We start from the raw sequence: 21885 nt of genomic DNA, 5'->3' as shown, positions 1-21885 counted from the left end.
TCATTTTTATATTAGTATAGCTGTTATGCTATGACTGTACTGTAGCTAATAGTTCTCCTGGTGGAGCTCATGATTGTATGAGAAAGAAATCTCCTCACTTTCCCATAAGGCAGCTAAATCCTATTAAAACACTGTATTGTGTCCAATACAACCAAATCTGCTTGTTTTCAACAAAAAGTCAAATACAATATCACTCTTTCAGGATGTAAACTCAGCGATGTTGATTCTTGCTCCGAATAAAGCCAATGAGAGCCGTCTCACGTCATTCTACAGCTCGGTTTATAATCTGTTCTGGATTAAATCCTGTGTTGTCAAATCTGATTTAACAAGTTAGTTAATGATACCTTATGCTGTACACATTCAATCACAGGGCACTGTTGATAAAAATGACTCCCAAGAAACAGGTTGAAGAGTGTGATGTCTTCCCTCCGTGCCCCAAACGAAGAATGTTGTTTTGTCATTTAAAAAAAGAAATGTGTCCATGAAAATTACCAGGTACTGTTCATTCTGAAATTACATTTGAAGCTGTTTCGTGGGGGCAGATTAAACCCTGAACACCTGCATGGTGGTTACCCCAAATCACTATGCAGAGGGGAAGTGGTTTGTGAAAATCACTTCTCTTTTCTGTTTCTGTACTAAAGCTTGAGCCCTTCATAGCCACCCCTCTAATAAATCCCTAAGCAGAGCAGATTTTTAACTTAACTTGGTTTGACTCTGTTGAAAGTTTAAATTTCTCTTGTCTGGTCTATGGTAAGCCTAAAAAAAATGACTTCTTGTAGACTCAAATATTATATTTGGACTTCGGAGGTTCACTTCAAGGAAAGCATGATTCTGCAGCTGCAGTAACAGACATTCCCACACAACCAAAGGGCACCTGTGGGGAGGGAAGTGATCCAACACAAACAGGTTTCAGTAGGCAGCTACAAAAAAATCAGCAGTAAAAAATAACTGTGCAGAGGCAAAACCAGAGTACCATGGCATCAAACCATCATGCTTGGTGTTGAATAAAATCATAACTCAGGGAAAATTTGGTTGGGGTTAACTAGGCAGTTAAAATGGAAAAATTAGGCCATTTAAGGTTTGTCTACACGATGAAAGGGATGTTAAGTCTATAAAGTTTTCAGATATCTTGGGTTTAGAGTATTGCTCCCAATTTTTTTCACACCTTTGTATTGTTTTGAGTATGGACAACAAAGAAAAATCCCTATAGATCAACTTTATGTATGACATAATTACAAAATGAGACACTCAATATTTTATCTAGGCTTAAATAAGGTTTGTCTACACGATGAAAGGGATGTTAAGTCTATAAAGTTTTCAGATATCTTGGGTTTAGAGTATTGCTCCCAATTTTTTTCACACCTTTGTATTGTTTTGAGTATGGACAACAAAGAAAAATCCCTATAGATCAACTTTATGTATGACATAATTACAAAATGAGACACTCAATATTTTATCTAGGCTTAAATAGAGGGAAGAATAAGTACGAAGTAATTAAAGCTTCTTTTCAAAATACACATGCAAAAAGTGGCTCCAGCATATTGATCCCAGAAGCCTGTTTGAGACTCAGTGCAACAAACTGCTCCTGAATTCAGGACCTCATCTCACTCACTATATATATAAACGTTTTTTCATCCCGCCTTTTCACTCAAATATTATCTATTGCTGCCTCCTGCCAGCCTAACAGCAATGCTCCCCCTTCTAAGAACTATCTTTCCCAGAAACATATCCTTATCACTGCCCCACCCATGAGCCCTGCAGGGGGAAGACCACAGACACTACAATATAGAGTATGTCAGCACATTACTATCATCTTACAACAGATTCCATTCTACAGCTGTCTATCATCACCATCAACCTGAGTACTGTGGGAGACAATGTGAGGTACAGCTGGATTTCAAAAGGCGGGGACATATGGCTGCTGTCATGCATGTGTCATGTGTTAAATCCCAGCTGCACCATTGTGTGACATGTCCAGTAAAAATAGATAAGGAAGTAGAGTCTGATTATTATGGTTACACTATTCAGAAGCACACAAAGACATTTCAGTGTGTTTATTTCCTTCCTAGCATGTTGCAGAGCGTGTGTGACAGTACCCAAGAGGAAGTTAGATAAAGAAACACATCATGTGTGTTAATTGGGACATCACTGAATCTTCAGTAATGCTTGTTTTAAATGGTTTTTCACTGTATTTGAGGGTTGAACTTAACATGTGTAGAGACAACAATGGATGATGCAATTCCCATCCAGCACGAGGCCAGCAGGGGTCCTGGGGAGGGCTGAACGTGTTTTAAGGGGAGCTGCAGGGAGATGATATGATATCTGACGGACAGCAGGGCCAAGTGCATGCACACGGGGCTTGGCTCCAAGAGACTGACATTTTTGGTTGGGTAATAACCCCTGATGGTTTGGGACAGAGGTGATATTTGTGCACTACATGAGCAGGATGCATGATGGTCTTATGCCTGCATGAACATACATTTATTTTTAAAATACATCTCTATTACTGACAGATTGTGTTGGGAGTAGTATAAAAAAAGGATTTGTTTTAGCCTAAAATGTGATTACTTTTTCCACAGTGACCCATGATATCATTATCAAATCTTACACTTTTGTATAAGTGTTACAGATTGTTATACATTGAGGCTGCTTTGGGTCAAATTTGTAATGGATTTGTATGCACAGGATGTTCCAGGTCAAAGGTGAAGGCATAAAATATGAACAGTGTGAATGTTATTAAATCAAAAGCACAAATTGAAGATGCATACTGTTTTCAGAAAAATAATTATACAGAGTAACAGCCCTAATGATCACCTACATATAGAGAACAGCACATAATGTTTACAAGAATCACAATTAAGCCTTTGTCTAAGTTCCGTTTCAATGTAATCTTGTAAATGTTCGAATAAGGTCATAAAACTCATACCTGTCTGAAATGTAAGAGTCAAGTAATGCATGAGCAGTTGGAAGTAGAACAACAGTGACCACTAGTGATTAGTTTAAGGAACAACATCAGGAGTCAGGGTAAAAAAATATTTATTGAACTGACATGTTAGCCTCACAGACTTTTAGCAACAGCAAATCTGCTTATTAACATTTTAATACATCACACACACACACACACACACACACACACACAAACAGTAACTCAAACAACAACTAACATTCACACATAATTGCAGGCACACAAACATACATACACACACACACAGCTCCACATCTGCAGACATGTAGGACACAGTTTTAGTGGCTGGGTCTGAAGGGGAACGGCATCCCTGTCATGAACGGCTGAGCAGGGTACTGGGCATGAGAGGAGGGATGGGGGGCTAGAGGTGTGTGTGCAGGGTGTGGGGGGTGTGTTGGGTGTGTGGGGTGCGGGGGGTGTGCAGGGTGTGGTGAGTGTGTAGGATGTGAGGCAATGGGGGAGTGAGCAGCATGCGGACTGAAGGCCAGAGGAGGAGTGTGGATGTTGTTGTAGTACATGACGGGACCGGACAACACCAACTGGAGCAAACTGGAGATATGAATACACAGAGGAGAGAAAGACGAGAGAGAAGAGAAGAAGAAGAAATGTTAGGATGAACGAAACTGAATTTATAACTCTCTAGCTAAAACAAAATAACCAGTGCAATCAGTGAAAATGAGAGTTAACAGTTCTTACTTGTTGTGTGGGAGTCGAGAACAAATTGCCCGTAGGTCCTCTGTAGAGGGGAGACAAAGTAGCATGAAATAAGTATCCAAACATCACCACAGCGTGTAATCAAAGCTAACGCTGAGTTATATGAATGGTGGAGACCATTACCGATACTGATCCAACACTTTTTTTTTATTAGTTAGACTTTTTGGGCATTTTCAGCTTTAATTTATAGGACAGCTGAAGAGAGACAGGAAATGTGGGGAGTAGAGAGCAGGGGAGGACATGCAGCAAAAGGTTGAGGTTGGGAGTTGAACCTGCGACCTCTGAGACGAGGACTATAGCCTCTGTATATGGGGCAAACGGTTAGACTGAAAACAGCTGGATGAGAAGCAGTGATAGACATTTGGCTAAAGTACTCATTCAGTACTGATAGTGATAGATACGCCCATGTTGCCCTGTTGTGTTGTCTTCTATCTTTCAACCAGGACAGATACCACTCACAAGCTCTAACAAATCTACATATCAGTCAATGACTACTCTGAAGAACTATCTACAAAAAGAGTCTCGTAGAGGCTTAACTGAGGAGCTTTCTTTCTCCTGTTTCTTATGAAGTGTATTTAGAAGATCTATACTTGTATGGTATCTATCTCCCTCTTTCCACAATCTTACCTCTGGAACAAAGCAGGGCTCCATTTGCCATTGCCACCTGCAGAGCTTGTGCCAGCCGGTCCAGGGTCAGCTGGGACAGTGTGTGTGAATCTGCAGGCGAGGTGTGTGTGTGTTTGTCAGCCTGGTCCAACAGCCGGGACAGGTCAGAGGTCAGAGCAGCCAGGGACTCCACCTGAAGCAGTCCCAGACGGCCAAATAGCCCCTTCTCATTCAGTATGTTAGGCAAAAGCATGAAGACCTAAATGTGGCAGAAGAGGAACAACAACTTGATTATTGTCTATCTGAAGGATTTACATATTCTCCTTATAAATAAATAGAAAAATGTACTTTCACTCACCTGTAGGACACTCAGATGGAGACCAGAGAAAAGAGGCCCCACCTCCGGCTCACTCTCAGTGGTGCCGTTAGTTAATGCCTGCTTTTTTTCCTTCCTGTAGGCAAGTGGTGCTTTAACGCACCAGCGTACTAACCCACCTAATGGTGTGACATCCAATGAGCTGATTGGCTGGTTGCCAGAAAGGGGCGTGTTTAGAAAGGTGATTAGGACGAGGCGAGGGTCATCATGGATCCACGATACAATCATCTGGAGGAGTTCTAAAGGAGGAGTGAGCTCCTCTGAAAACACAAACAGACAGTACAATGATTCAACAAATTCAGGAACACATGAAACCCTCCTTTGCTCAAATTATTTTTTTCTACAGAGGTCAAACTCCTGACTCTAGTTTTAAAATAACTTTTAAATTTTGTGTTTTTTTTAAAGTACCTGTGTTGAGATCATAGAGAGTGGTGACAGCTGTAATGAACTGGCAGCAGAAGCGTGGACTGGCACTGTGGATGTTTTGCAGAGTGGGTACTGAGCCTGGCACCATACTGCAATAATCATCTACTAGCACCTGCGCCAGACGCACACAGTACACTCTGTGTGTTCGCTACAAAACACAAGCATAATTCGAGTCACATTTAAAGAACATTCAGAGAACACAAAAACATGTTACCACAAATGAAGAGCCAGACTAAACAGATGATACAAATCACGTAAAAAGTCAGGTGTTGGACTCAAGTTGAATAAATCATAAAAACACAGACATTTGAAGCACATTTAAGTTTGTCTAAGTCTAAGAACCCTCACCTGTAACCAGGTAGCAGCACATTCCAAGATAGGCACCCTGCCCACAGCAATGGCCATGGAGACCAGTTTGCCTAACAACGCCATGCGACTTTCATCTGCCTGGTTGCCTTGGAGACTGAAGAGGGCGGAGAACATCAACTGACGGACAGCATCACGGCTCTGTTCCTGGAAACAGCTGCACATGATCTCCAACAGCTGGAGCTCCTGTAGAGCGCTCATCCTCTGAAAGAATACAGACAATTTAATAGCTCTCCACATTTGTGCATTTGTATACAGTAGGGATGCATCAAAAATTCGGCCACTGGAAAATGTCGGCTGAAAATGGCCCAAAAGTGCATTTTTGTTTTTTTTCCGCAAGACTTGTATCACTGAAACAACACGGCCGAAACAGAGTGTTGTGATGACGCAAGCAAAACCTGCGGCCAGTACGCCCTTGTCTGTATAAGGGCCAACATGTCTGCATCCAATGAAAACATTGAAGAGTACACTCTTAAAGTCTGTCAGCACCGGTTCACTGAGATCTATTCGGATCCTCTGCACTTCATCGCGACTGTACTTGATCCGCGTTATAAACATCATTACTTGGATGTGCGAATAAAGCAGCGTGCAAGAGAAATTATCCAGGCTGTGGATGTGGAGAACCTGCTTGGATACGGAGAAGCGCACAGCGCAGGAAGGAGAACAGAGCGCAGAAAAAAAAGAGTCGTCTCTTTGAACAAGATGAGGGGCATGCACCCTCGTTGTCTGATATGTTCACTGAGATCCTTGATTTTAGTGAGGTTAGCACACAGTCATAGCCATAAATGCAATGGTAGGGGAGACCGGGGACAGTTGTAATATTTTTGACATTTCTGTCTATAACTTTGAGCTTTTTTAACCTAGTGTGCTCAAACTGCTGTACAAACTATCTTAAAGTGTCTGCTAATAAATGGCCTAGAAAAGGCCTGTGCAACACAAACAGAAAATGCATGGCTTAATCTCAAATCCAAGGAGTGAAATGTTACAACTGTCCCCAGTCTCCCTTCTAATAATTGGCATGATCATTTATTTCAATGTTTCGGTTTTCAGCTTTGGTTTCCTCATTTTCGGTTTTCGGTTTCGGCCAAGAATTTTTATTTCGGTGCATCTCTAGTATACAGCGTTTCAGTGTTAACCCAGGGTCAAGTCTTACCCTAGTTGGGCTGTTTCTGTCTTTAGGTGCATGCAGGATGAACTCCTCAACCAGCTCAACGGTTTTGGAATCAACCTGAGGGGGCTGCCTTCCTGACTGCACCAGGTTACAGATGTAGATGTCCAGGTGATACAGCAGCTCCTTGGCTGCACTCAGCACATCCGGGGCAGCAACGACTGACGGATGTCACCCATTACCACCTAATAATGACACACATAAGCACAAATATATGTTAATAGAAACATTCACATATGACGCAATCTTAAGTGCCTTACCTGGTCTGATAAGAGCTTAAGTGACAGCATAGGCTCATCAGAATTTGCTAAATGTTTTAAGATCTTCACAGTTATGATAAATTGTAGTTGAAAGTCAACATTTCATTTCAAAAAACGGATTCAGGAAAGATTAACAAAAGTTATAAATGATTCATTTACCGTGAATTTGAACATTCAGTTTATGCAGCAAGGGAATAATGCAGTTACAGCCTCACTAATACTTTATAAATGCCCAAATATACTTGAATGGAGACAAGCGAAAACATTAGAATATATAAATATGTGACAAAACAATGCAACGGTCCCCTGCCTGTGTAATGTCTATGTACCAACTGTGAAACTGCTAGATATAGAATATCTAGTGATAGAAGATCTAGTTTAAACGTTACATTTGTACACATGAGCGTTTAAAGTTTAGGGATCACAGCTTTAACACTTCTGAAGTGTTATCAGCTCCTCAGACAGTCGGTCGTCTCCATCCTGCTACAGTTAGCGTTAGCAAGGTTAGCTGAAAGACTCGATTCTACTTCGCTATACACCCTGTTTACTTGCTTTATCATTGCAGTTGGAATTTAAACTAAACATAATAGTGGTCAAATTCTTACCTCTGCCGAAAGCTCTTGATATATTTAATAAATTAGGGAATTATCTGACTTGTGAAGGATCTCAAAACGACGGTGGAATCACTTCCGGGTTCTAAGGATGCCTGCATAGGACAAAATAGCTACCATTGACTTTCCCAGAGGAGGTGCATGTGCTGTATGGTGTATATGTCAACAAAGACCACTTTCTTTCTTATTCTTTGTGAACTGTTAAGATCATGACACATGAAAGGTACAGAAGAGGATTAGGGCCACTGAAAAAAAAAAAATTAAGGTTCAATATGTTTTTATCATTATTATTGTTTTGAGAAAAAAGTCAGAATTCTGAGAAAAAAGTCAGAATTCTGAGATTAAAGTCAGAATTCTGAAAGGAAGTTTGAATTCTGATAAAAATTCTGACTTTTCAGAATTCTGACTTTTTTCTCAGAATAATAATGATAAAAAATATATATTGGACCTTAATTATTATTGTTTTATTTCAGTGGCCCTATTCCTCTTAGGTAGAAAGGTTGAGCTTTGAGTTAGAAAAAGTTATTTTACTCAATAATGATTTTTGAGTTTAACAATAAAGAAGTGAGTTTTTTAGTTATTTCAATATTAAGTACAACAAGTTGTAGGTTTTATGATATATTACATTATAAATAATATAATACAATAAAACAAAACATAACATAACATCACATAATATAATATAATATAACATTATATTATATTGTATTATATTATATTATATTATATCATATCATATCATATCATATCATATCATATCATATTATATTATATTATATTACATTATGTAAAATAACCTACAATTCCTGAGTCAAAAAGTAGATTCATCATTTATTGGAGTCCTTTTGAAATATGTACGAAATAGTTCTAGCCTACTTGTTTTAACATAATCTTAAGAATCCGGACTCAAACCCACCTATTTAGAAAAGCTTTTAACCCATAATTGATTGATTTTTTGTTTGTTTGTTTTTGTTTTGTGTTTTTGTTTCGCTTTCCTTTCCTTTGCTTATCTATTGTATAATTAATTTTCTGTAAAGTCTCCTAGAGAACATTTTAAAGCGCTTTTATAAATACAATGTATTCTAATTATTGTAATTGTAATTGTAATTGTAATTGTAATTATTATTATTATTATTATTATTATTATTATCCTCGTGCTAATCATATAAAGTATTTGGTGCTCGTGACATGACAGCTTTTAGACAATTCTTGTCAGCTTCAGGTCTAATTTTCGAAAGGAGAGTATCACATAAATTAACTCGTTTCATCGTGTTATTAAAATAATGAATCATGTTACCTTTCAAATTTCGTTCTCATTATACTGTGATGAATTTATATTTTCTAAATGATTGATATGATGTGCATTTCCTCCACCATAATCCCTCATATTGTACACATGCGCGTGCCCGACATGCACTAAACCGCCTGTCAATGAAAAAAAACCGGTGCACTCAGCGCCGCGCGCTCCCGACACCACTTCGCTCTTGCACTTTCTACCGTCCCGTCGAGTGATCCTAGGCAGCCTGCAAGATGACCATCAACACCCTGGCTAAAGGAGGCTGGAACAGAGAACAAATGGCGTGCTTCCGAAAGGTAAAACTCGATGATTAACTCTTATTTACTTTATTTAAATGTTGTGCCATAATTCAACGTCAGATATGAGCCTGTAATAATCCGACAAACAGCCTCCCATAAATAAAGGAAATAAAAATTAATTTATAAAATGTTTTAGTATTTAAATAATTTCTGTCCTTCCAAATTTTCGAACTCACATGTGTTTTTATTTTTTGTCAGTGCATTCTCATGCCTGTATTTGTGACTTCATGTGTGCCTCTGTGTGTGTGCCCCATGACAGATGGAGAAAGTGATTGTGGCCATGCAAGACCCTGACATGGGCATGAAGATGAGAAACCAGAGGCTGCTTATTACCGTCATACCACACGCCATGACAGGTGTGTGTGTGTGTGTGTGTGTGTGTGTGTGTGTGTGTGTGTGTGTGTGTGCGCGTGTGTGCGTGTGTGTGCCTGTATGTCACTGTGCATCAGCATCTGTGTGGACTTGCACTTTGCAGCCAGTGTTCGGGTCCCAGTGGTCATGCATAATGCAGAAGTGAATTTGGGAGAAGACTGTGCCTTGCAGAGTACAGTGAAGAAGTTTGTCCTTTTTTCTTGTCTCTTTCATAACTGTTTCTATATTTTTCTCCAGGCCGGGATATCATTGACTGGCTGATGCAGAAATACAATATCTGTGAGGAGGGTAAGCAGCTGTATTGATGCAAACATTTCATGTAGGGAGAGAGCATTTGCTGGGATTCTGTGTCTCAGTGTGGCTGGTTTGTTGTGTCGTTACCAGTCTGTTGCCAGGATATGAGGCTTTCTCTACAGCTGACACGGTGGTGATTTGTTTGTGAGTGTATTATGGGGGTTGCTGTTTCCAGTAAACAAGAACAGGGGTTAGCCCCAGAGGTTCCCAGTTTGATTAACTCACCTGATGATCAGGGTTTGATTAGTGCCCCCGTGGAGTTCTGTGCCTCAGGAGACTTGCCAGTACCAGACCTAAATTAGAAGTTGGAAAAAAAGATAACCTGCAGCTCCCTGTGGCTGCAGAGCGGACTACAGGAGGAGAGATACGACTCAGTTTGCTAGGGATAGAGAGAGAGAGGGTGCTGAGAGCTGATTAAAATGCATCGCACAGCTTTTTTTGGAAGCTGTCACTCATAAAAGTAGGGCTCTTTAACAAATGAGGAGGGACTGAAGATTGATTATGCATTTCATCCCTGGAACAAAGTGTTGTTTTGAGAGAGATTGCTGACAGGGTGCAGATTTTTTAAAATAAATGTATGACTCACTTTGGTCCACAGCATTTTTTCTTCTTATTTGATTGCCTGTAGCCACAATATATTTATTTTTCATACCAGGTTTGAGAGCTGTGCCCCTAATGAAATCAATAGCTTATTTATGTACTATGAACCACGGCACAGTCATAAATTTAAACTTTAATATTTTTCTTACTTAGTGAAGCTTGTCATTTATCATAAAGACCAATGTGTTTATGGCACAAATGTGGAGATAATTTGTTTTCCTTCTAGATAATAATACTCGAATCAAGACTTGAGAACTGGGCGTTATTATGCATCCCCATAATTGTGTAACACAAAAACATGTAATTATTAAAAGAAAAAAAAAGAATACAGATTCTTCACATTTCTTTGTCTTTGACTGACACTACATGACTTGTTAGGACCATAGTGTTGTTGTTTGTTGTTGTTTAAGGCAAGGCAAGGCAACTTTATTTATATAGCACATTTCATACACGAGGGCAACTCGATGTGCTTTACATTAAAACATTAAAAGCATTGGATGATTGAAGCATTTAATGATGCTAGTGGCAGCCGTCAAAAATATAAGATATTGATAGGCTACTGTTTAGGAATACAATCAACCAATCAAGTAAGGGACAATTTATTACTATACATTGCCCCTTGCTTTTGTAACATTGCAAACACCCATACATTGTTGTGATAGGTGGTTGCTTTGTGTCCTCTTCACAGCTGGGAGATAAGTAAGAGAGCCATATAGCCATTTTTATTAATGAAACCCAAAATGTCAGTAAAATCAAAGTCATGAAACTTAACATGTGGTTGATCTGAGAATAGAAATTTAAATTTAAATTTACATAGGCCAAATATATATTTTCAAACATTAGCACACATTTGCACTGTATCAAGAAAATCTGTCTTTAACAGGCAGAAACCTCAAGCAGAACCAGACTGGTATATGGATTGCTATCTTCTGTAACTATTGGTAGATTCAATAGTGTTGGGAGGTTTGGTATCAGATCCATATAAGGCCATAAGCTGGGGCATTCAGGCATTGTGCAGCTGTTACCATTGTGTAACTGGATGGGGTTAGCTGGACTAAGAAAGTAGGAAAGAAGGAGAAAGAGAAAGAGTGAGAGAAGTAGAAAAAAATCAATTACCACAGTTGATCATTTCCGTTTGACACACTTACTTTCAAACCCCAACATGTTTATAAGAGGATTTTAAAGACAACTCCTATAGTGCACTGTAGCCTTATAGTTGAGCTAGCTTTAATAAGAATGTAGATGAACTGCGTTGTTAACAGCTTTTGTTTAGCTTTCTTTGTGTTTTTTAACAGAGTCACTCCATGTTGGTAGCATGCTGGTGAAATACGGGTACATCTACCCTCTCAAAGAGCCCAGATCCCTTGTGTTAAGGCTTGATGAAACGCCCTACCGCTTCCAGGCAAGTTTCCCATCCCTCATGTAGTATCTCCACTCTGCCTTTCCCTAAAAAAAAACACATCCCTCCCTCCAGATCAAAACAACTTTGGATGTAAGCATCACTTTTTCTCTATCACTGTCAATCTCTCCTTTTACTCTCACTCCATTAACCCACCTCCTAATCCCTCATCCATCTGCCACTTTTTCATCAGCTGCTGCTGCTGCTGCTGCTGTTGCACTATGAGTCCCTATTAGAAATGGCTAAATTTGTAACTTGTTTTTCTCAGACTCCTTACTTCTGGACTAGTACTCGCTGGCCTGCCTCAGAGCTGGACTATGGTAAGAAAAATGCAGAAATAAACTGAAATACAAGAGTAGATGACATCCTTTTTATTACAAAGAAAAATACATATTCCATATGTGTTTCATTTCTAGGTGAAACATCCTTTTCCGCCCATCATTACATAATTAAATGTGAAAAACTGTCTTTAATCATAGACAACAAAGCTTTTAAACAAAATAAAACATCTTGCAACAATTAGCAGATTTAGTTTGACTTTTAAGTGCACATGGACTAGATTCAAGCAAAATCTCGACCTCATTTTTCTCTTTACCAGTACTGAATTTCTTCTTCTCTTCCTCTCAGCAATCTACCTGGCTAAGAAGAACATCAGAAAACAAGGAGAGCTGATGGAATATGAGAAGGTAAGCAAAGTGTATGCCTTTCTTTGTAATTAAAAGAGTGTGTATGTGTGTATTATAAGTTATACAGAAGCAAGTCTGCAGGCTTACAGCATTAATACTTTACAAAATTCTTGTTCTCTTTGTTCTTTCCTTCCCGTCCTCTCCATTTTTAGGTGAGGTACAGTGTGCTGCACAAGAGGATCAACCACACCTGGGACTTTGTGGTGATGCAAGCCAGAGAGCAACTCAGGTGCGCTTTTAAAAGAACACACAGACACACACACGCGCACACACTCACACATATGCACACTTACTTTGTGATTTATGTTTAGAGCATCCAAACAGAGGAGGAAGGCGGACCGCATTGTTCTAGAATGTCAGGAGCAGGCCTACTGGCTCATCAACAGACCGCCGGTATGTTCAGTGTTATTTTACTTTACTGTGTTGTATAAGTAAATTATATACTATGCTTTACTACACTACACTGTACAACATTATCCTACACTGCACTACACCATTCATAGAGTTGCAATCACCAGCTCTGCTGCCATTGCCTGGATTGGGATCTTGCTCCACTTTTCCCTATCAGAGATGGTTGGGGCCAAGTAGCTCCTCAGGCTGCTCTCTCATTGTTTTCTGACTCTCAAGACCAGCCTGAGATAGAAACTAAGGATTTTGCCACAATATCTAGTGGCAGAGGGGAAACATGCCAGAACTCCTTTCCATGGATTGATTTGATATGATGTGATCAGGTTATGACCTAGTGGCTGTTGTTGTTGAGAATTAATCACTGTTGTTATAGGGTTTTGACCGATCACAGACAAGTATTTAAAACAGGAAGATAATAAGCAAGAACGCTGGGTAATAAAATACTATACTATACTACATGATACTATACTATACTGTACTATAATATAGTATACTACATTACACTATACTATATGATACTATACTATAATATAGTATATTATACTATACTATATACTATACTATATGATACTATACTATAATATACTATAATATACTATACTACAATACACTATACCATACTAAACTACACAACACTATATTACACCATACTATACTATACTACAATAAGACACAACACTATACTTTACAATATGATACTATACGATACAATAAAATAACAATAATAACAATAATAATAATAATTCATAGGATTTATATAGCGTTTTCTTAATACTCAAAGTCTATTTACATAAAATAAAAGTAAAAACAAAAACAGGTAAATAAAACAAAACAAGGACAGAGGTGGGTGGGGTAGAGGTCATGTGTTGTATGCTTGTTTGAACTGGTAGGTCTTGAGGTGGTTTTTGAATGATTGAAGTGCGTCAGAGTTGTGGATGTGTGGAGGGAGAGAGTTCCAGAGAGCCGGGGCAGCGATGGCAAAGGCTCTGTCCCCCAAGGTAATGTGCTTGGCCTTGGTGATAGGGGACAGGAGATTGGCATCTGATGATCTGATATACTATAATATACTATACTATACTAAACTACACAACACCATACTATACCAAACTATACTACTATACTACACTACACAACACTATACTATAATGTACTATACTTCACTACACTATGCTATACTACATTATACAACACTGTGGTGCACTGCATGGCACTATACTGTACTATACAATATGATACTATACTACGCTACGCTGCACTGTAATATACTATGCTACAATACACTATACTACACTACACAAGACAACATGACACTATACTATAGTATACCATACCACACTTTACTATACATACTATACTACACTACACTATAATATACTATACTACACTACACTATTATACTACATTACACAACAATGCGCTGCACTGCATGGTACTAAACTATACTTTACTATAATATCATAAACTATACTATAATATAATATAATATAATATGATATAATATAATATACTACGCTATGTTATGCTACACTATACTATACTATACTATACTATAATATTCTATACTACACTACACTATACTACATTACATAGCACTGTACTGCATTGCATAGTACTATACTATACTATACTATACTATACTATACTATACTATACTATACTAAGTAATGTTATGTGCAACAAACTACAGAACTATATGAACAGTGTTTTAAAGATTTAGATGTCCCACCAGTGTTCACTCAGAGTCCCTTCTGCCTCCTACATGAAATATTCAACCCATCTGGTAAAAGCTGCAGCTTTACAGGAGGGTAACAGAGAGAGGGGGAGAGAAATAGAGAGGAAGAAAAACAGAGAGATAAAAGAAATATCACATTTCACCTTCTGTTTCTTGCCTGCTGTAAATACCACAGCAGCCCATTTGATACTTAGAAAGAAACAGAAGGATCAGGAGGGAAAGAGGAGATGAAGTGTTGAGGTGCTGAGGAGGGAAAGGAGGAGGAGGAGGGTTTGGATGGAGGACTCCATCGTTTCTTGCCCTTATGAATTAGGGACGAGGATGTGGAGAAAAAGAAAGAAACATGACAATAAAAGTCAAGGCCGGGGGAGTGGAAAGCTAAAGAAAAGATAAGTGCTCCCTCACGCACAGGCTCTCATCAGCAACCTGCCCACGCGCGTACGAACAAATACAACCCTGATTACAAACACACTACGCTCTATTAGTTTGTGTGTTTGTATTGTTTTCAGCCTGGATCACCTAATGTGTTGGACATGGGACTGGAGAGGCCAAATAACTTCAGCTCACGAGTTACTCTGGTTAGTGACATCATCACATTTTATACCCTTCTGAAAACCCTGACATCAAGACTTGTACAATATTCATATTTTCGCTCAACGCTTTGTGTTTTTCTGTTTTTCTTGCTGTTGGGATTGATCAAAGTAAGTGTCTTAACATTTGACATGTACAGTTAAAGTAAAGTAAATTAAAGAAGTAAAGAAGCAGCCCAGAAGAGAAAATACATACACACAAGGATACAAAAATAAACATGATTTTGAGGGAAAGTGTTACTAAATGTGTGTTTCGCTTCACAGCACTAGAACAGTGACTACTACAAAACTGAGGTAAACACCAAACATAATTAACACACTGTAACTTTAAGTCTATGAGTGTATTCAAAAGCTTACATTCACATTTATTTCAATGTTGTCTTTGCTTGATGCCTTTCTTTATAGATTGAAAACTGTAAAAGGGCTCTTGGAAGAAATCGTGTAAAGTCATCCATCTGCCTAGAAGGGTATGTGTTAGTGTGATGAATGCACATATGCATACACGAACACATGCACACGCATACATGCACACGGGGACTAATGGACTTGAAGATGCCTGCTCTACATCTTACACACACACACACACACACACACACACACACACACACACACACACACACACACACACACACACACACACACACACACACAAATGCAAGTAAGGCTTAGTACTCCCACTTTAAGAGGCACTAATGGATGCTTCCTGAGGCAGCTTGGAATTAGTGGCCATTTACTGTTATGATCTGCAGCTCTAATACAATAATAGTGTGTGTGTGTGTGTGTGTGTGTGTGTGTGTGTGTGTGTGTTTGTGTGTGTGTGTGTGTGTGTGTGTGTGTGTCTGTCTGTCTGACTGTCTGCTTGTGTGTTTTTTATGTTTCTGCATGCCTCTGCATTTGTGTGTGGATGCACAGTTTTGTGAAATACAGTGAGCAGTACCTGAACCATGACCCCATTATGCAAGGCTGTCTTCCCAGCAACCCCTGGATCTCTGACGACACGGCACACTGGACGATGAATGCAGAATCGTGAGACAGATACAAACAGATACACACGCATTATAATAAACCCCAAAATGCCCCAAACCATAGCAGTCTGATATATCACTTAATAAGGAAATAGTTTGTAATCTCTATGCATCTGTGCCTGATTTCTATTTGTGATGCTGTTTAGGGTGCCTTTACCAACACGTCTACGAGTGGAGCGTTGGAGCTTCAGCTTCATGGAGCTTCTCAGTGACCCCATGGGGAGGCGAGAGTTCATGATCTACCTGGAGAAAGAGTTCAGTGGTAAATTTATGGAATATTGCTTTGATTAAGACTCCCAGCTAGCAATAGCTGTTGACAGATTTTCAATTCTTGGGTGGTCCATCTGTCCATCTATCTATCTCATTATTGTTAGAAACAGAAATCAGAAGACTTGGAAGGAAAACTACATGTGGCACAAATACACTCAAAAAAAGCAACATGGTTGTCTGTTATATCAACATATGTACAACATGTAGCTTCTATTATATTAATTTGTGTCTAGTGGTTAAACATTTTTAATTCATGTAGTTTTAAAACCACATTCAAAATCCTTCAAACTACAAGGTTTCTTTATGTCCACACAACCTAAAGGGTTTAGGTAGGAATCCCATCTGCAATACCTCTCCAGAGCAGAAGTGGCAGTAATGTGCGACATCTACGGTGGAGAAATGTTAATCAGTAAGCACTTATTTTAAAGGCTACCAAGTCAAGATCCATATTTTCTGTTATTGTTCGCCTTCTCTGGGGAATAGAGTTCTATTCCAACAAACCCAGTCTGTTTGTGGGCTTTTTCCAAACTTGACACCAACTGGGGGTAAACTAAGTTGGCACATTTAAACTGCTAAATGTAAACATTCTTGATATGTCAAGAATGTGTTATTTTCTCAATAATTATTATTTTACAGTTTATTTTCACATGATAAAAAGGTTTGTCTCACAGTTCAAATCATTTCTGGTGATTGAACATGCGGGCTGCACAGTGGTGTAGTGGGTAGCGCTGTTGCCTCAAAGTCAAAAGGTTCTGAGTTTGAGTCAGGTGCCTTTCTGTGTGGAGTTTGCATGTTCTCCTTGTCCATATGTGGGTTCTCTCCGGGTACTCTGGCTTCCACGCACAGTCCAAAAACATGCTCACCAGGTTAATTGGTCTCTCTAAATTGCCCGTAGGTGTGTGTGTGTGTGTGTGAATAGTTGTCAGCCTTCCCCCCGAAGTCAGCTCCCCGCAACCCTGAACAAGATAACGGATGGATTGAACAGCATGATTAATTAGTGTTATTGTACCATTCAAAATTCAGTTTTACCCAAACATTGCAAATAAGTAATGGTAACATCAATACTTTATGTTCGCTCAACATATTTACAATTAGTTGGTTCAACAAAAGTGTGTCTCACTAAATGAAAGCATTTTAATTAGGTGGAAATTCTTTCCATAATGTTATTATCTTCACCCAACAAATTATTTCTTTGAGTGTAGTACATTTAGACTCAGGTATGAACTGATACAAATTGAATAGTGACTGGTCACTGGGATCTCTCAAAAAGAGTGTACATAACTAAAGAAGCCAAACAATTATTTAACTGCAAAATCCAAATGTCCTGGAATATCAATTTTCTGACCATCATTTCCATCCCATTCCAGTCACAAGCATATCTCAAGAAGCCCTGCAAGCTTTAAATTTGGCACAAATGGCCAGCTGGACTCAAAGTAACTTGGATTGAATTATATTGCATCGAGTTTATTTTTATTCAGTTTTTATCCATCTAAGAGATTGACCCTATCCACATTCAATAATTGGATTTCTTGGACGTAAATTAATTCCATGGTCAGCTGAAAGGATGGAAAAAATAGCTAAGAAAGGGGAAATGGAGAGAGGAGATGTGCGACTGCAGCGTATTTCAGAATGAGATGAACTGTAGAGGAAGGTAAAGGACATAATCGTGGAACATTTGTTCCTCCGTGCAGACACGTTCATTATTGCCTGGAGGTAAGGTTTTCCTCAGAGGCCTGCTGTGCTATATAAAGTCTCTAATCATGAGTCACTTTTTCCTGCATCATCCTTGTTTGATTCACCTGTATGTGCACCTTGTTTATCTCTCTGCTAGCGGAGAACCTGTGTTTCTGGCAGGCCTGTGAAGATGTGAGACATGGAGAAAATTCCAGGATCATTGAGAAAGTGGAAGATATCTACAAGTAAGTGTATAAGAACACAAATATGTATAATATCTTATATTTAGAATCAGCTGCCCAATCCAATCTTTTTGTGTGCCACTCAGAAATTTCCTGGCTCCCGGTGCTGCACGTTGGGTCAACATCGACAGCAAGACGATGGATAAAACTCTAGGGGGAATCAGAAACCCTCATCGCTTTGTCATGGACGATGCACAAATGCATATCTACTTTCTTATGAAGAAGGTCTGAGCTCTTTTAATCCCAAATTAATTGTACAATATTGGAGATAATCAAATTGTCTGAAGAATGTTTGAGTATTTTTTTCCTTCTCCAGATATCCCGTGGTTTCAGTTAATTTCTGTTTGACAGTAATCAGAACTTACCCGGGTTGAAATGGTGTGTGATGCTTCTTTATTTGGTTTGTGTTTGTGTGTGGGTTTTTTCATTCAGGACTCTTACCCAAGATATCTGAAGTCTGACCTCTATAAGAACATGCTAGCCAAAGCTATTGTCCCCCAGGAGACAAAGAAAAGGTAAAATGTCCCATTAATTTACCATTAATAACCACTTTTCATTTAAACATACATTCTCTGACATATACCTTATCTTTTCTTTCACTACCTCCTCTCAGTGTATTCCCTTTCATGAGACGCCAGAGGCACGCAAGCCCCTCCCCTGCTCAGGCTGCCGGTCATGGCACAGAGGAGGACGGGCATGCAAAGGGGGGCGGTCAAGCAGGTACCAACCCTGGAGGCAGCTCTCATGCCTGAAACCTGGCCCCAAAAAAAGAAATGTCAGACTCCATCTCTCCAGTCTTCTTTGTCTCTGTTTGTTCAAATAGAAACCACCCAAGGAGCTCTGCTCCTTTACTTCAAGCCAAACTGTCTTTGTTAAAGTCTGAACTTTTCTTTCACTGCTGCAACATTACCAGAGCTAGAATTTCAATGTGCACAGGTGTTAATGCAAACCTCAGCAGTGTCACAACTTCTTCTCAGAGCACGAGCAGAGAATAAAAAAGCTTTTAGAGCTCTGGCTCCAGCCTTTCCTGCTGCATAATTAGCCTTCATCCACACCCCATCTCGGTCCATAAAGTCTATCCTGATGTTCTTGATTCTGACTCCTAGTACCAAGTCTTCCCTTAACAGCTTTTCTAATGAACCTACTTTGTTCTTAATAATTATCTACGGGTGGTTAATAATGCCACAGAGTTTAAGAATATGTATTTAGTTATGACTTCACCTCAGAATGTCTGTGACTATTGCACAGTTTTTTGTTTGGTTGTTCCATTGCAGAGTCTCACATAGTGATTGTTGTTGCTGATTATTTTGCTTGAGTATGTTCTCAACCCAATAAAATGTCACAACAGCTGTCAGTGCTGTGTTGTCAGCTCTGTGGTTAAGTGGGAGCATGTGTGGATCTCTGCTTGGGCTGCTGTTCCTTTTTTTGCTCTTCTCATTCTTATCTCTTTGTAGTCTTTGGGTCTATTTTTAAACAAGTGTTTTTTTTTTAGTTTATTCTTGCATTCATTTATCTCTACATGCAAAGGCACTGCCATGTGGAGGGTTAAAGAATTTCTGAAATCATACGATTAAAGGCTTATAAAATGTTCCTGTTATTTAAACTCTCATTGTTGTCAAATTGGTATCAAAGGTGAGAGACTTTCTGTTACACAAATGACAGCTACACCCAGAAGCATGAAACAGCTGCTACTTGTAGAAACCATTAGCTCAGGTCTGTTTTCTTCAATACCATCTATATGCAGATACTGCTCTTTCTCTTACTCTGCCATACTTTGAACGACATTTTGTCTGTACATACACTGACCAGCCATAACATTAGGACCACTGAGAGCTAGAGTGAATAGTATTAGCTCATCACAGTGTCACATTACATTAAATAACCTGTCAGTGGATTTGAGGAACAAATGAACATTCTTTCCTAAAAGATGAGGTGTTGGAATCACAAAAATTTGCAAAGGTAAGGGTGTCAATGGTTTAATACATGGAGGCCCAACCTCACACCCTTCAGAGGTCTAGTGGAGTCCATATGTCTCATCAGGTCAGGGCTCTGTGAGTCCTGTCTCTTGACCTGATGAGAAGGAGGCCTACAAATTAGGAAGGTGGTTATAATGTTATGACTGATTGGTGTACTTCCTTTCCATCTTATCACCCTGGTCCTCAGAGATTATACTTCTCTCCTTTCTTCCCTCCTGTGGTCTTGAGGGAGCTGCAGTTTGTTCTTCTGTACTGGCTCCCTCTACTGGCGGTACTTAGTCAAAGTAGCACAATTAAATGTGAAATACTTCCAACCCATTTAATAAAAATCCACAAATCTTGTTCATCGTCCCTTACAATACAATAATGATTTGTGAGCATTTCAACCCAAAGTAAATTTCTTATTCTATTTACCACACAAATTATGCACAATGAGTGATATCATAAGGCGTTTTTAGACCGCAGGAACTTTACCCAGGAACTAGGGACTTTACCCTGAACTACGTGCGTTTCGACCGGAGGAACCAGGCTCTAAATTTAGTTCAGGGGTAGATAATCCTGAAAAAGCCCCTGCTTGGGGGGTAGTACCTTTCAAAGATCCTGGGACTTTAGGTTGAATGTAACGGTGTTTGTGGAGTTTACACAGCTGTTGAAACACAGAGGGAGTTCCTGGGAATGCATACTAGTTTAGTTTTTTATTAAGATTTCAAAATATTATTTAATATAATTTTTTTTCTCCAAACGTCACTGGCCTGATTTGCACAATCTACCTGGGACTTCAGCCTGCGAAACGCAGACAGCAATGCGCGCACAGGAACCTTTTAGTTCTGGGGAAAGTAGTTCTGGGGGCTAAAAGACCCTGGAACTCTTGGTCGAAATGCACCTCTACTTCTGACAGATACAAGAAAGCACAATGAGTATTTTTCCAAGATAACACTACATTTGCATGTGTAGAACAAGATCCATAAGAGATAAGAGGTGCTGCTTTGTACAGAGGAGGTGCCATAATTTCAAACAAAGCAAAAGTTGAGTTCCTCACAGGTACTTTAAAGATAACCACATCAATAGAAGAAGAAAAAGAGTGAACAGCAGACTGTGGGAAAGCATCTTATTCTTGCCTCTTTTGACCACTTAGTCCTTTTACCTAGCTTCCAAACAAAAGAAGTAAACATGTTTTCTCTGTTTATTCTTTTAAGGATGATTTTAATGATTTAAAAATGATATATTTACGCTGCCAAAAGAAAAACGTCCATCAGATTCGACGATTAGTAGCACTTACATGATAACAGTGATGTTATCAGCTTACTTGGAGGTTCTCATTAAAGTCTAAAACTATCTTGCTGTATTGTTATGAATAATGATAAACTTAACACTTTCTTTCGGGGTAAACTAAAAACATTAGCATTTTACCATCTCCTTTCTTAACAGACACATAAAATAATAGCAGCACCTGTAAGGTCCTCTTTCAACATTCATTTCAGTCCCTGTCCATAAACACAGCAAAAACCTGTGATTAGTGGTAGCTATTC

At 39.1% G+C, this 21885-nt stretch overlaps 2 protein-coding genes across 2 annotated transcripts; one reads left to right on the top strand and one right to left on the bottom strand.

The window, feature by feature from the left end:
- Positions 1-3019: 3019 nt before the first annotated feature.
- On the bottom strand, positions 3020-6800 carry c15h7orf26 (chromosome 15 C7orf26 homolog). Its single transcript, XM_034703926.1, is given in 8 exon segments — positions 3020-3514; positions 3662-3701; positions 4307-4544; positions 4644-4921; positions 5070-5235; positions 5436-5657; positions 6607-6770; positions 6773-6800. Coding segments are annotated over 8 exon segments (1407 nt in total). The 3' UTR covers positions 3020-3243.
- A 2093-nt stretch (positions 6801-8893) lies between these two features.
- On the top strand, positions 8894-19767 carry rgs11 (regulator of G protein signaling 11). Its single transcript, XM_034703298.1, has 17 exons — positions 8894-9085; positions 9348-9444; positions 9698-9748; positions 11650-11756; positions 12022-12073; positions 12381-12439; positions 12592-12668; positions 12751-12832; positions 15089-15157; positions 15440-15463; positions 15575-15636; positions 16082-16195; positions 16341-16456; positions 18296-18383; positions 18467-18605; positions 18813-18895; positions 18994-19767. The coding sequence occupies exons 1-17, from the start codon at positions 9023-9025 to the stop codon at positions 19130-19132; spliced, it is 1422 nt and encodes a 473-aa protein (XP_034559189.1). The 5' UTR covers positions 8894-9022; the 3' UTR covers positions 19133-19767.
- Positions 19768-21885: the final 2118 nt, after the last annotated feature.

Source organism: Notolabrus celidotus, chromosome 15, assembly GCF_009762535.1.
Source record: "Notolabrus celidotus isolate fNotCel1 chromosome 15, fNotCel1.pri, whole genome shotgun sequence".
Lineage (NCBI taxonomy): Eukaryota > Metazoa > Chordata > Actinopteri > Labriformes > Labridae > Notolabrus > Notolabrus celidotus.
This window is presented reverse-complemented; position numbering and strand designations above follow the sequence as displayed.